The 16,434-nt window shown below is 40.3% G+C and overlaps 1 protein-coding gene across 1 annotated transcript; it reads right to left on the reverse strand.

Annotated features, from left to right (window-relative positions):
- Window positions 1-326: 326 nt before the first annotated feature.
- Window positions 327-15,392, reverse strand: LOC104157095 (chromosome unknown open reading frame, human C17orf104; the record flags this gene model as incomplete). Its single annotated transcript, XM_009694846.1, has 8 exons — window positions 327-392; window positions 738-946; window positions 4,380-4,560; window positions 8,478-8,612; window positions 10,274-12,125; window positions 13,635-13,739; window positions 13,865-14,022; window positions 15,270-15,392. Coding segments are annotated over 8 exons (2,829 nt in total), but the record flags the coding sequence as incomplete, so codon positions are not given.
- Window positions 15,393-16,434: the final 1,042 nt, after the last annotated feature.

The raw sequence follows: 16,434 nt of genomic DNA on the forward strand, positions 1-16,434 counted from the left end.
TAAAGGATAATCCTGTGTGCATGTCATATTTTGATTATGTTTAAATACTTTAAAACAGAGGTGCTTTTTTTCCTAAGAGCATGCCCAAATGATTGGAACACATTTACTAAATTACATGGTTTCACAACAGCAATTTTGTCATACCAGTAACTTAGTAGAATCTGGTGCATTCCCTTTCACAAACTTAGATTCTAAAATCTCAAATTCATAAATACTTGTATTTTAAATATTTAATTTTACATGAATATTGGGTATTCTTAGCATTGTTTCCTCCTGTTTTCAGGTTTTAGTTTGGTAAGGAAACCATTTTTACATCACAATCTTACCTGATACTGACTGGACACCTTGTTAAAACTACAGTCTTTAAGAATACTTATTTTAAAACCTACTTCCTAAAGCAAAACTAAAAGAAGTTATCAGAGGAGTTGTACACCAGGGTTCACCTGCAGAAGTTAAATAATGTCTTAGCTGTTAATTAATTAGTCTGATTATTTTTTAAGTTAACATTCACCAGTTTGGCTTTACAATATTCTGACGTTGCCTGTCACATTAACAGTGTAAGTAGAACCTGAAAGGCCTTAAAGCAAATTCAATTCCTCGTCAAGGTACAGCTTTAAATATGAATATTAGTAGTTCAAACTTTCTAAATAATTAAAAAGAATTAGCTTATCTCTGACACATACACACTGCAGAGTGTATTACTGCATGCAACTGGTATTTCATTACTGCTTGCTTACTTCAGTGCTCTGATTTGGAATGCCGCAGCTGTTTACATTTTCGCACACTTTTTCTTCAGGCTGCACCATCTCCCAAAGAGCTTTCTCTTGATCTAGTTTTCCAGCTGAAGATTTTGGCAAGGTCATCTGGAACGCGCACCAGAGAGTTGTACGTACTTTACGTGTTGCTACGCTCATCTCTTTAATTGCCAAAGCAAGAGCAAGCACATCTGCAAGGAGGAAACAGCATTTTAATCTTTATCGCGTAGGTCATCACCAAGCACTATTTGGGCTTAATTCACCCTGGCAATGCTAAAAAGAGCAAAACTTTTTAGGCCCTTTTTAGTGTCTGATTTTGTCTGTCTCTTTATAAGGTTGTAAAAGTTGAATCTGAGAAACTAGTGATTTTTTACGCCCTCATACAAAGAGGCAGGTATATGGAATTTAGGTAATTATTTTGTTAAAGCTCCTACTTGGCTGTCACCTGTTATCAGCAGTACCTAAAGCCTTATGGTCAGCTCCACATTTGAAAGTATTCCACGTACGCACACACTAAGGGCCTCTTGTCCCTTCCTGTGTGAGCTCATTGCTGAATGTTCACAGCAACCCCTCCACAACCACGAAGTCGATCCTTTGTCCATCTTGCCTAAGAACTTATTGAGATAGGTGAAGTAATAGCTTGTTTATGGCATTTTATTAAAGCTCTGCAAACATGCGTCAAACCCCATCACTTTAAAATAAAGAGTAAGGTGGTGCAGTGGTCCATTTATTCAACAGCAATGACTTAATGCATAGGTAATGCTTTGATTTTAATTCCAGCCTGTGCGTGAAGAAAATTCAATACTGTCTTCTAGGTAGGAGAGTTTTCAGCCAGAACTTGCGTGCCATTTTGGGGTCGGGGCACACTCACTCCTTCTTGGAGCTGGTTCACACTGCACCATGTTGGGCTGCGCAGAAAGCACATGTGCACTTGCCTCCCTGGTCAAACACTTCTGTGGGGTTTGGAAGCAGTGGAAGATTTTAAAGTCAAAGTCTGTTCTTCCAAGTGCTCGTGCTCAGTAAGCACGACTGCAGTTTCATTTCATTGCAAAAACCTGGCACCTATCTTCAAGCAATATTCTTGGATTCACTGTTCCAGGTGAAAGCATACCCCTCCTGGGGGTGCCTCAGAAAAGGGCAGAATTTAAAGGCCTAACCTTATCCCCTCATCATCATCCATCTTCACCAGCTTATCGGGCTCTCACTTCCTAGGCTGGTTTCTGTGAAACCCATTGAGACATCCCTCCTTCCTTCTGCACAGAGTGACCACTGATTCCTCTACAGTGACCACTCCTAAAGCAGCTGGAAGCAGCGGCACAGAAAATTGATTTAGGTAACTGTGAAGAATCACTATGAAAATCCATTTGTCCAACATAAGTGTCAGCCATCCAAAGAATTTTAGAAGGTAATGTTTGGAAGGATAACTCCAGAGAAATGAAGGACAGAATACAGAGTGGGAGGATGTGATTATCAGGTCTTGTATTTTCAAATTTCCCATTTCCACACAAAGCTTTGTGGAATCAAGAAGAGACCACAGGAACAGTGTTATCTGGACTGCCTAAAAGAAGCTAATAAACAAGTGACACTCAAATAAATGCGCATCTCAAAGCTGTAAGATACGGTTGGCATTTGGGTCACTGCCAGGGAAGAAGGGAAAATCCCACAGTAATAAGCAAGAATTGTTTGAAAGTCATTGGCTGAATGCAGTGCCTGAGAGTTACAGACATTAAAAATGTCTTTTCTCCCCTCAGAAGATGATCTGTGACATCTACATCCTTCTGAAAGATCCTGAAAAATAAATCTAGGGCAATCTCAAAGCAGAGGTATGATCAGACAGCTCTGAAAGGCTTGATGGTTGTTCTGGGTGACAGATAGCACTCTGTAAAATCCTTTTTCTGATCATTGTTATTTCTTCCAGAACTTCATTAAGTGGTCAAAAACATTTACAAACAACTGCCAGATACCTCAGACACTTCCACAACTTCAGTGTGTAATAGTGGAATTTTTTAGACTCACGTAGTGCATGAATACAACCGATAGGAGGCAGCCCAGATCCATCTGCTTCCCACTGAAGTAAATCTGTGTTGCAACTAAAGCAAGGGAGCTGGGAGAAGAGAAGACCAGGGCTCACGTATGAATTTTGTTTGAATCCTGAGCAAGTCTGATTTAAAGGACACAATAGACAGGTCCTGCCTGATAAGGTAGATCCTTAATATCAGATCAGATGGAATAGAAAGGTGCTGTGGAAACAGGTTTGGGCTGGGGAAGACCTCTTCTCAAACTAAACTATTAACAAGAAGAAAGCTCTGCCAAAGAGAGGAGAGGCACAGCTTCAGACATTTTCCTCAAGGCTTTCCCAGACATGCAGCAAATACAGTTACTACATTCAATAATCTACTGTTTGAAAAAATCTTCCCTGGTTGCCACAACAGGCTAACACCTCTTGGAGACAGCCAGCATGGAGGATGAGAGGTAGACAAAGAAAATGCAACCCTTCTAGTTAAGTAATCAGATCCCGTTGTGCAAAGCCCAATTCCTCCTTTTCTCCTCTCTTCTCCTCTTTTCTTAGCAGCTGGACCAGGGAGCAGATCTCAAGGTCTGACAGCTACTCGTTCCCAGACTACTGGGTTCCAAAGCACTCACTGATCTAGTTAAGAAGTAGCACCAAGTAAAGCCAGTGTTAATTATTTTCACGGGCTTCAATGCTCCCAAAATCCCCTTCACCTTAACAAGTCACAGTTTTCAGGCAAGGTAAAGAAAAACAAGAATGACGTGAACTGGTGAAAAGAAAAATTGCTATAGTGTATCTTTTGAAGTAAAACTTGAGAATTACAGAACTGCATGATGCAACAACCCAAAGAAGTAAAATAATCCATCTAACTCCATTGTGGAAAGAAGGCAGGAAGCGAACAGAGGACTCTCAGAAATGTAAGAAAGCTTCCAACACAAAGCAGTCGGTTGGAGCATCACAGGTAGCAGAAATTTATTCTGACTCACATCTAAGGGAAAAGGGAATCTGCCATTCTGCCTGTGCACTAGTGAAAGATGAAGCTGAATATTCTGCATATTTTGAGTACCATTAAGAATAAAAACATTCTGACCAATGTATTTTTGTGAATCCATCCAAAATATGATTTGTATTTTATGTCAATCTATGACAGAACATGCTTGAAGAGGAAATCCATTTGTAACACAAGGCCACCATGGTCTCTTTGCACAGATTCAGCACAGAGATACCATGGAAGTTCTACAGAGAAATAAAGACAGGGCTAGAAGGGTGATGGGAACAGGAATGTAAGGGACAGGGAGAAGAAAGAGGCAATAGCTTAATATCATCTCCAATCCAAACTGCATTACACACCCCCCCCCTTTTTCATTACTTAGTAGTTTATTAATTGAATAAATGCACTCCAAATTGATTTAACCCATTTCTCTCTCAAACCCAGTTTTAATGCCCTCTCAAAACCATCATCTAAAACCCAGTCTACCTTTCTCAAAGCTCCAGACACTGAAAAATAAATTCAAACTTTAATACAAAACCCCTCACACTTTCCTTTTTAATAGACTTGCAATATGTGTAGAATTTTTCAGCTACCTTATAAAAGTATGTAAGCATAGTTATACCTCTGTCATCTTGGCATCTGGGAGCTCCTTGCCTCTGTCGATTTGAAGCATTTACAATTTCATCCTTTCTACATGACTGCACTACACGAATTACCTCCAGATGTTTATCAAGAGCAGTAGAAATGTTAGCATGAAGAGGAGAACTGCGAAGGCGCTCCATTTTTCCCAGTAAAGTCACAACCTAATGAACATTTTACAAGTTACAGGTGTTCAAACTACACTCATCTTATAAGAAAATTAACTAGGTTAGGAAGAACAGATTAACGATAACCATTATTTTCGTTTGAGAACAGTTCATAAAGTTATAGTTAAAGTAGTTTTAAATTCTTACCTAGGATTTCTTCTTCTCCAAAACTGAAGCTGTAGAATACCTGGGTGTGCACAGCACAACAGCAAAGCTAAAATACCCAAGTATTAGGATACCCAGCTTAGTAGTTAATAATAGATATATATAACTTTGAGACAACCATGTAACAGGAGGTGGTTCCATGACAGTTTGCATTCCTCTGAACCAAGACCACTGTGGTCCTCCCTTCCATCAGCACTGCTGCAATTATCTGAGTGAAAAGCAATCCCACCAAGACCAGCCAGTTTTCACCCAGATGATCTCGTGCTGTGCCAGCACAAAGCAACGGGCAACAGGGGAGCACAGCAGTCTCATTTCAGCTTGGCTAAAACTGCTGCAGAGCCACACACATAGGCTGACTTTCAGGATGGATACTCAACACTAAAGGAGCTCTTTCAGAGAATATTGAGCACAGGTGTTCAGAAGTAATTCCATTTCATTTAGTTAATTGAAAATCTGCATCTTTGTCATCTTCTTTATTTTACACAGTCACATTACTATGAATTTCCCCTTGGTGAGAGATTCTTCAGCCATGGTTCACAGACCGCTGAAGAACCTGGTTACTGGTCTGCAGATAAACGTTAAAATTCCAAAATTGCAATGTTCATTGGGCAATGGCTACACTTGATGGTCTATAAATAAGCCTGATGATTAATGGTCATCCACAGGTTAAAAATAAGAAACAGAGGGTCTGGGAGTACACTGCAAAGCAAAGTTCTTGATGTTCCCTTGCAACAGAATGACTGTAGGTTTCCCTAGGAAAAGGACTGGCATGGAGTTTTTAAAACATAAGAAAGGGTGGCTAACAAACTCATTTGAACCAGGACAATTTGCCCAGTCTGCCCCAAGCATCCTCAGAGCAGTTGGCCAAAACAGTTATTTTGGTAACAGCATCCACAACAGCAGAACAAAGCCGCTGCTCCTTGCCAAGGGCTCAGGACAGAGCATTCAGGAAGGAGCAAGCTCCCACTGCCAGACTCGTCCTGCTCTCCCTTAGATGTGGCAAAAGCCTGGGGTTGGAAAAAAAACCCCATAGGTATGAATAAACTGTGCAAGTTCCTGTGACAGCAGTAACAACGAATAACTCAAGAAGTGGCACTTCACATTTGTAAGGAAGCCGAGAGTTTAAAAAAAAGTGAAAGGAGAACTTCACATGAACAACTGAGGAACCAGTCACTAGTATAGGAAACTAAAGTAGGTAAGATGTTTGAAAATCACTAGATTTGTTTCTGAAGACAGATTTTAAGGAGTGACATAGTAGGATTACGTAACCAAGTGAAACAAAGTAAGATGAACCTGACAGTCATTTCCCAATGTTACTTAATAGTACATCCACAAAAGGACTTATGTTCTGAAGACCTGGTTTTCAGGTACCACAACCTCACTGAGTGGGATCCACAGCTGATAGTTAAATGTCTGCATTCTTTATACTAAGCCTGGGAGAAGTGGCAGGTGTCTAAAAGCAAGATCTACAAAAGTCAGCAAAGCTGGGCTGCCCTGGCAACCCAACGGGAACAACTGAAGGCTCAAATGCTTGCTTTCCCATGCCCGCAGGTTTTTCAGAAGTTCATCCTGCACTCCCAAGAGATGCTTCCTTCCACTCACGACTCAGAGGCATTAACTAAATCTGCCCTTCTCTTGCAAAGCACAACTGATCCCTTTTTGACTATCACATGGCTTGCTGAGTAATTCAGATCCTTCACTGGGAAAAGCAGTGAGCCACCAGTGATGCGGAGGCTGACTGCTGGGGTGGCAGCGTCCCAGCCAAACAGGCGGCAAAGCCACAGACGCCGCAGTCTGTGAGCACACACCATGAGGTAAGGACTGAGGTTTTAGGCCCAGCTTTGATGACTGTTCTTTGCAAAACACTGTATTTGGAACAGGAACTATAATGCTTTCCTCAGTCCATAGAAATATGCTCCTATTTCCTCTCTGGCAAAAATCATTATCAGTACAGAACAGGACAGCTTCAACAGGACAAGCTGAACATCCAGCCTCAGAGTACCCCACAATGGGCATTCGCCAGTTACGATGGAGCTGTGGATTTACATCTCCCCAGACACAAGGGAGATGAGATACAGTTTGTAAAGAGGAGATCCTGGTTTAAATCGTGTTCTTTGACTATTAGGTGGTTTTAATAGCTACTGATGACATAGTGAAGGAAGTTACTGTCACTTGTCCATCAGCTATGCTTTGTTCCGGAATTGAAAACAACCGCAAGCGGAAGTCTCCAATGAGAAAACCAAAGTGCATGACCACCAAAAGAATTTAACTAGATGGTCCACACTATGAAGAGTTAATCACAGATTCAGCTGGCTCCACTTCCACTTGAACCTTTGTACCAGTGTTTCTCTGGCTGTCACTAAGCTTTTTGATATCAGAATCCAGGTTCAACAGCCCCACTGTGCTTTTGAGCATCCTTAAAACTACTTTTCAGTTGCTACCTAACAAGTGTTTTTGAGGTTCTATACCCTGAGGTTTGGTTCCTCAAATGGCTAGAGAAGAATAAGTCTTTCTTCAGATGCAGTTTTAAAGTACTAGGACAAGGACAGGCAAGTCTTCCAAAAGTGGAAACCTCCTAACACTGTTCTTTCAGGGTTCATAAAACAGTAGTTTAAAAAGCATACACTAAGCCTATCAACATGCCTTTCACTATACTCTCTACTGAGCTGTATGAACACAACCAGGCAGTTGCACAAGATAGATTTCAGCAGGCAGTAAGCAGACAAGGCTCCGCGGCTTATTTCACCTGTGTGAGACCAGTAGGAAAGACTGCTTCTAACCACTGCTGCCTTGGGAGCGGCTGAGCTCAGCAGGACTGGTTCCTCCCAAGAATCAGCATTTCTCAAAACAGAATCTGCCTTTAATTCCACATCCCCTCGAAGGGGCAGGCTTGGGCTCTGCGCTTTCAGCCCACGTTTCTCCTCCTCCTGCAGCATGAGCATCCTGGCTCTGGCCTCTAACAGCCTCACAAGAGCCAGATCAGACCCTCGCTGTTCTGCTAGCAGCTCAGATCAGCTCTGCTTGTGCTCACCTCCTCCCTCTAGTCTCCCTTGCAGAATTCTGCGCAGGCTGGTGCCTCACAAAGCAGCAGGATACGGCACAGTGGCACCATCGTTTGGCCGCAGAGCCACAGGCAGCTCAAAAGACAGCAGTCACGCTTGCCCTACACGTTATGGCTGTTTAGCTTAAGCAGCAAACTAATAATGTAGAAATTCAGGCTGAAGTTGCATCAAATAACCATTCTGCATTAAAAAAAATAGAAGACTCTCAAGCAAATATATATCAAAGTCTTAAAAATGTTAATTAAACTTGCTTTTCTTCCCCCAAATACCTCCTCTAATACAGTGCCTACAAATCTAGTGTGAACATTTCTCCACTGAGCTGCTCAAAACAGAAGAGCTCAAAATGCAGGCACATCTTAGAGCTGTGCAAGCAGTTAGGCTAGATGACTGGATTCTGGCATCTCATGCACGCTCTTGTACTAGAAACCACATCCTCCTGGCACGTATGGATGTAAACGTGAGCCTCAGCCACTCAGTGGGTTCCCTGGTAACAGCGGCAGTGAACCTGGAGCTGTAGAAATTCTAGCAGGGACTGCTGAAATATTATTCCCTGCATAGCATTTAAGAACAAAGCTATTTTGGGAAAAGCTGCTCTAATCACTTTACGTATCTTATACAGTACTCTTCAGTTCTGTGTGATAAGTTCAATAGATTTATTCTTTTTTTTTTTCAAGTCCTACAACTCACTCTGGCTTGTTCACGTAGCTGATCCACAATTAAGCGATCAACTCTTGATGGGTTTGATGTCAGCCTTGGAAGTGGAGTGTTGTTAGCACTGGAAACCTTCTTGCCTTGGAATGTCTTAGCAAGAGCTGATTCAGTCTGCAGGAAAACAAAAGAAAAACTCCCTAAGAATGTAAGCTGCAAAGTGTGCTTTATTACAGAAACAACAAAAAATACCAGATATACAATTTCTTTCCCTTAGGGTTTCAGATTTTTTATAAAGCAGATAATGAGGATTCAGGCATTTGGGATTTAACCATTTGCCAAGACAATCACCTGTTTTACTCAAAGCCGTTCAACTAAAATAATTATGCCAACATAATGTGTTTCAGAAGTGCTATGTCTTCTCACACTCTGACTACAGCCCGTACTAATTTTGCCTGTATATAAAATGGAGGCAAGTCAGAATTAGAAGGCAAAAAAGAATGAGCAAACAGATGTGGACCTCACCCACAAAATTAAAATAAAATTGTTTAAGTCAGCAGTTAACCTATATTTTGTACAGATTAGTCAAACTACAGAAAACTTTATTTTCTTTTGTTTTGTTAAAATGAAATCGTATTTTATTTAGCCATCAGAAAATTACTTTGAAACCTGACTGCAAGATTTCAAATTTCAATCTCTCTCATCCCCTTGTTATGTCACTCTGGAACACCTGTAACAATATATAGTTAGCTAAATTTGTTTCAAAATTGGCATTTCTTAGCTTCTTTTGTGATGGTTCACATAAAGCTGCAGCCTAATTTTCTCCACCACATCCCCCTGCCATACATGTGTCAAGTCTTTCTCTTCTGCACTTTTCTGTGCAAGCCTAGACACCAGTCTCCCCTCCTCAAGTCAAGCTCGTTCTCCCCCTAACCCCTCTATTCAAAGCAACAACCAGCTTTTGACAGGAAACACTTCGGCAAAAAAACCCTGTGTTATATCGCCTCACAATTAAGTTTCTTTTGGTGGACTGGCACAACAGAGCTTCCACAGAGAAGCTGTCAGCCAAATGGCCTGGCCTTGCTATTTCCAGGTAACATTTGGTCAAGCTTCCCTCCCAGAAAGTCACAGCTCTAGCTGGTATTGAAATTAAAAAGTGATCTGAACTGGTGAAATTAAGACAGCTTTTCCACTTCGCAAGGGTAGCCTGATGACCAAAAAGGGCAATAGCTTGAAGTAGGCCTTCATACAGAACTAGCCAAATCTTTCAGTTCCAGTGCTTTAATATTTCCCTTTCTTCAGCCTCCGTTTCCGGAGGGAAAAAACCAGCCCATTCAAATACATCTTGGCTTTGAAGCTTCAGGGAAACAGGAAGTGAGAACTCCTCATTGAAAGAACTAAAAGCGTAGGGCCTAAGAAATTTAAGTAATTCTTGAAAGGATTAAAGTTTAGTCCCAATTCAAAACAGAATTTGCTTTCAAAGTTTCTAGATGCATTGTATTTATTATATTTTAAAAAAAAAAAGTGGAGCATGCCTTTGTCAGTCATACGACACACCTTCCCCAGCCCCAACACAGAACCTGAAAAAGTCACTGAAGTCCTGCTTCAAGTGCTCTCAACATTAGTTACGCTCCCAACCAGGCTACAAACCTTCAAAACTTCTGTTTTCAGTCCTAAATATGCAGGGAAGCAAACTCTTTTTAACTTTGAAGTCCCTTTAAGCATTTCAACTCATAACAGTGAGAATTGCCCATGATCTCTAACTAGACTGAGTAGCATGAGATCTACATCAAGTCTGTGATATGGCATATTAATTCAGTTTAATTTTTTTTTACCTTCTTTCTTTCTTTCTCCAAAGCTCTCCACTGTTCATAACATTCTTCTAGTCTAATGTGAAGTTCGCTGGCAGGCCCACTACGGAGTTTAACTCGCTTTCGAAATCCAGATGTTGGTACAAAACCAGAGAAAGAACCATCACCATACATTTTATTATTAAAATAAGGGTAGACACATTTTAAATCATTGCGGGAGAACAAGTCGTGAGACTCCATCAGAGGGACAATGGAACGGCCAAATAGGCAAGCTGATCTCAACGGGAATGCACTTGAACCAAGGTGCCGATTACGTCTAAAGTCATCCATCATGCAATTGTTGGAAAAGCTTGGAGCCTGTAGGTAAGTCACAGGATTGATGGCGTTACTGTCTCTGCTCCCCTGCCTGAGACTAAACTGAGCCTGAGACTCCATTAAATCTTGGTGCATGTTCTGCAACAACCCATCTGCGCGTTTTTGTCCTTCCAGATCATAGTGCTCTCTCTGTGGCTTCAACTGGAAATGGTGTTTGTTCTTATTTTCAATGATCCCAAACTGCTGACCTGAATAATTGTCACAGAATCTGTTTGGCTGCTTTAATTTCTTTTCACTAAAATACTCAATGAGATTCTCTTCTCCATTCCTAACTACTGCTTCCATGCAAGCAGCAGACCAAGCTTGTTCTGCAGGGTTATAACCAAAATCAGGACTTGAAAAAACCGCAGGATTATCTTGACAGTACTTGTGAAATAAATCACTATTTAAAGGGAAATTTGAAGATGATAACTGAAAAAAATCATTAGAACTTTTTGGAAAAGCAGGTAAATGACTACGCACTTTCAACAAAGGACCAGGATTCTGAAACAAGACAGAAGCAGCAGTTTTAGTTTGGGTGTTCATCCAAGCTGGCCTTACGTTAGGACCTGCTGAAGGGTTTGCTGCATTTGGTAACAATGAAAGTGATTTACAGTATTCAGAATTCTGAAGATTGGACTTGGAAAACTGCTGCTTTTCTACACCATCTGCACAGTCACTACTCCTTGTATAAGTTGCAGAAGATTTTAATCCATAATCAAATTTTTGCCTCAAATCAGTGCAGAATGAAGCTTCATTTGCACATTGTTTTTCCGATAAAAGCCCTACAGCCTTGGGAAATGTAAAGTTTTGCTCATCTGAAATTGTATCTTCTGTTTTTTTCTGAGTTCCTGATTTAACCTGAAATAATTTAGTATAGGGTTCTGTGTCCAGAGATGGCGTCTCAGTGGTTCTATTTACTAACTTTTTATTTTCTTGGAGGCTACAACTGGTGCTCTTGTTAGGCTTTGCTTTACTAGCATGAGAATATTCAGTGTATCTGCTATAATCTGCGTTTTCATTATATCTGTGAAACTGCGGAAGAAACATATCAGCCCGCTTTCGGTGCAACTGCGCATCCGCTCCTTTGGGATGCACCTTCTCCCTTCCGTAAGAATAAACATCGGCTCCCGAGTCTTTGACTACTTCTGAATACCCAGCTTGGGGTGTAAAGGTGTGCTTTATGTATGGATAGTTCGGATATATGGGTGTTGTCTTAATATTCTCATTAGTCTGCATGTTGTAATGGTTGGCATGATCATTCCTAGAAGGGTATAAACAGTGCTCTTCAAGGTGTATGCCAGTAAACTCGCAATAACATTCATCTACTTTTTGCTGTGATGCAAGATTACTGCTTTGCAAGTACTGTTTTTCAGCAGCAGATACAGATTCGCTACTATAAAAACCTTGTTGTGAGAGAGCTCCAACAACCGGTCTTTTAGTTTCTGGCAACAGGTCATGGTGGTCTACGATTCTGGTTGCATTCATGGGCCATACTGACTTCACGGTGGAAGGGCAACTCCTTGAAAAACAAGAAATACACGGTTAGGTTCTTATCTGTGGTGCTTCTCTTCCATTCCCAAATGCAGAAAAAGGTTTAAGAACCCAATTACTTCCTAAACATTTTTCTCTATTGATTCAAAGATGCCTTACTCCAACTTCTACCAACTACTATCATCTTCGCAGTTTCCCTTAACTCGATGAGAAAACTGATTCTGTCTTGTCTAAACGCACCCATATCCCTTAGGAGCTATATACAATGCCTTCAAGCTGTGAGCGATGTGTACATACCAAATTATGGTCAGTTGATCCTGTCAAGACATTTACTATCCATTACCATCAAAATACTCCTGGTTAAGCAACAAGTTAAGATAACCATACTTCCCAAACTACCCACGATCTTTCAAAGCCGTGTCCTAGCACTCCAGACAACACGCTTCTCTGTGTCATCTTACTTATTGCTTCAGAATCGCCTGTGTTTTACGCTGGCTTACACTGCTTCCTGCAGGTAAATCAAGAATAAGCATCTCGGCACATTTCCTTTCCTTCCACTAATTACTATGAATTAACACAGGACAATCAATCACTGACCATCAAGGAAAACTGTAAATAGACTTAAATAAAAAAAAAGGAATTCTGCCAAATTCGGTAGCACTGAAAACAGAAATCCAACGTTAACTGTCTGAAGTAAAGGAATTGGTAAGCTATCTCTTGATCAAGGCTGACTCTCTCTAAAGTTTTCCCTCCCTTCAGCCACATAACTCAGCACACATGCTGAGATCACTGGAATTGTTTTGGGAAGACAGAAGGGAAGAGTGGGAACCTTGAGAACTGGATTCCCTTTCTTATCCCTTAGGCCTAGAATACTCAGATTCAAGCAAAAGACACTGAGTATCTCTGGGATGCCGGATTTCAACCCTTCTGTGTCAAGTTATTATGACTATCGAATAGTTTCTTCTGGTGCTAGAATATATGTGTAATAAATCTGACACTCAGATATGCAAATATTGCTTAGGTGGCACTGACATCAAGAGACATTAATTTTGAATGGAATTCTTCTCTCCTTCCAGTTCAGGAAAGTGTGAAAGAGTATGATCTCATGTTTTGTGTATTCTTTCTGTGAATTGAAATTAATTAAGAAACAAACCTGAAGTCTGAATTCAATCTTCATCTAAAAACAAAATAAATATAGGCCAAGGCATATATTCAAGGAGATTTACTTGAATACAGCACTTCCACAATGCTTGTTGAGGACTTATTTAAAAAATGCCAATTAAAAAGTTCTGCAAATACCAGAAAGCCAGAAGCTACCATGTAATTTGAGTACCTAAAGAAAAGCTTTCAAGTATCGCAAGCAAAATATTAGAAGATTAAGGGAAAAGGAAGGGAAACCATAAACAGCATAAGGACTTGCCAGCAGCAGATGCAAAGATGACTAACAGAACACAGATACCAAGGTCAGCGAGGATATTTTTTGTCAGAGGAAGAGAGGAAGAGAATGCCAGCAGCGCTCGCATGGCAACACACTCACCCCTCAGCACAATATGGCTGCGATTTATCTTGTTCTTCCAAGATGTTAGACACAAGTCCATATAAATCTGTTTCACTGCCATAATCATTCCTTTCAGGCTGAATCCTGAAAATGAATTGCATATTAATTAAAGCAATTACTTTATTAAAAATATTTCCGAAGTTAAACAAAAAAATATAATCCATCTACTCCATGAACACACACATTCTCTCTCTGTCAGAGATGACTACCTGGACTTTGTATTATTCTGAGACACAGCAGGTTGCTTAGTATCATCTCCATAGGCAGATGATGGTGTATATAAAAGGGATGGGTCCACAGGTGCAGAGTACTCTGATGTTGAAAGGGAAGAACCATAGGTCTCAGGTAGCTCTACATTTTCTTCATTCTGCATTTTATGTAAAATAAAAGCATTGATTTTAATATTAAACACATTGAATTGTCATTTCATCATTCTATGTGGTAGTAACTGAGTTCACTCGTGGAGTGACCAGAGCATGAGAAGCAAGCAAGCTACAGACTTTTGATACAATGCTGCAGGTAACTTCTGCCAGTGACTGCTGCCCAGTGCATATATGCGTAGGAGTAAAAATTTCAGGTCATGTCAGCCTAAAACGTCTGCACCAGTTTCTAATAGATGATCACTGATAGGAGTCAGGAGAGGTCCCCTTCCTCCCAATCATTGCAGGTTATTTAAACTACTGAAGAAAACTTACAGCCAATTCTTTTCTAGAGAAAAGGCCTTCTACCCAGTTTAAGTGAAAAGCAGCATTTGCTTATTTGGTTTAAACACGATATACTTTCTTAGGTTTCAGTAAGTGAAAAAATTAATGGTGTTTTCACAGGGTTAAATATTAAAGACACACGACACACTCCTTCATGAAGCAAAGTAGTCTAGCAGCTACAGAAAGTGACACACAAACCCAGGTTTTATTGCTAGTAAGGCTTTCTGCCTAACTATGGGCAGGTGTCTCTACTTCACATCTCAGTTTCCCGTGTCTGTAAAATATTTCTGTAAGCAAAAAAAGATGCCCGGTTGCTGAAGGACATGGAAGAACAAAGCCACCCAACTGCTGGATGGAGTAAGTAATAGGTCTGTTCTTGAATGTACTGGGAATGAGTTTTCATTTCAGTCTTTTACCTTGGTGACAGTTTATGGCTATGAAAGGCAAAAATGAAAAGAGAGATCTCATGTATTTAACTGTGCTGGTGTTTTCTGTTGCTCAGATTAAGAACCCTGTGCTCAACAGGCTGGTTTATACAAACGTTTGGACTCTACGTCTGTGGTATGCAATGGAGATATCTGTTGCAATATCTAAGCTTCTCCTTCTTATAGAGTTCCCAGTTTTCCTAAAAATAGTCATTTGCTTCTCACTTTGTCTACAATTGTTTATGCTAACAGAAGAACAAAGAACATGGTGAAACATCACATATTTCTTCATCTGTGACTATTTTAAAAAGTCACTGTCCTTTCTGATGAACATTATGATGATGGAGATTTATTATGAATAAATCAAACATGGTGACTTCTGTTTGCCAGTATCAGCAACGGTATTAGAAATATTTTTGACCATTTTGTTTACAAGCAACCCAAACTTAGACAGGTATAAAAAATTTGTTTATAAGCAACTGAACCTGTGATTTGTAGCAACCATACAGCGAGCCAGAATCTGTCATGCTACTGAATACATCAGTAAGCCTCCCGCCAGCTTCTGTGTTACTCCAGCAGCGACTGTCACCTCTGAATGCAACTTTAGGCTACACAAGATAAGGAAAAAAAAAAAGTGGTAGAAGGACATAATTATACATAGACCTGAGAGTTGTAGGTTTTATACCAACATTAACGTCTTTAACACTTTAATTTACCTGTGGATTCTGCTCCGTCTGAGTTTTCAAGCAATTAGTTCTACATATTGACATTACAACACTATCATATTTACCCTTAGAGAAAAGCTTAACCCAACAAACCACAAGAAATTCACAAGGTGTTTAGAGACAGAGGAGGTGAAAATTAAGAGGAAACCTGCATTCTCTGTTTACACTAGCTGAGCTTCCGAACAGCTGAACCACCACAGAACAACAACTACAGAAGTAGGAGAATTATCATCGCTTTCACCAACAGCAGAGGAGTCATTTAGCCTTCCGTGCATTGCTAGATACCTCTCATGATTTCATCACTGTTCCTACAACATTGTTTACATTACATGAATGCATGTATGTGCATTTTCAGATTTCAGGAGCAAGAATTTTGCTGTAATTCACACACTGGGAGCTATGGTGGGAATCTGCCTCATTCTCGAACTATGGGAGAAACAACTTCCACCTAAGAAACATCCCTCTCCCCATTACCGACCTGGAGGTGCTCAGAAAGAGCTGGCCAGTGGGAGCAAGGAATGAAAACAAAACAAAAAGGAATCTTTTCCTCCCTTCTTCACAAAGTGAGGTACAGAAGGAAAATTTAAAGTTAAAATAAAACTGACTAGGTAAAAACCCGTTTTATCTCACAAATAAAAAAGTGAAGTAATTTGCATAATATTTAAAATATTACCATAGCAGCTCAATTGAAATGCTCATTAAATTCAGAAAAAGTTCAAGTTTCACAGGACTAGCATTCTGAAAGCATTCTGCACAAGCATTCCTCTCTAAAAAGATTTTCTTCTATAGCTACCTGAGGATGAAAAGACTCTACACGTAACACAGGCAGTCTACAGCGTTATCTTCCTTCTAGTTTCCACTGCAGTTACACTGATGTATTAACAGGTTTTTCTCACACATATTTTACAAATATGTGAACACGCAA

The sequence above is a fragment of the Cariama cristata genome, unplaced genomic scaffold (assembly GCF_000690535.1).
Source record: "Cariama cristata isolate BGI_N322 unplaced genomic scaffold, ASM69053v1 scaffold25082, whole genome shotgun sequence".
NCBI classification, from domain to species: domain Eukaryota; kingdom Metazoa; phylum Chordata; class Aves; order Cariamiformes; family Cariamidae; genus Cariama; species Cariama cristata.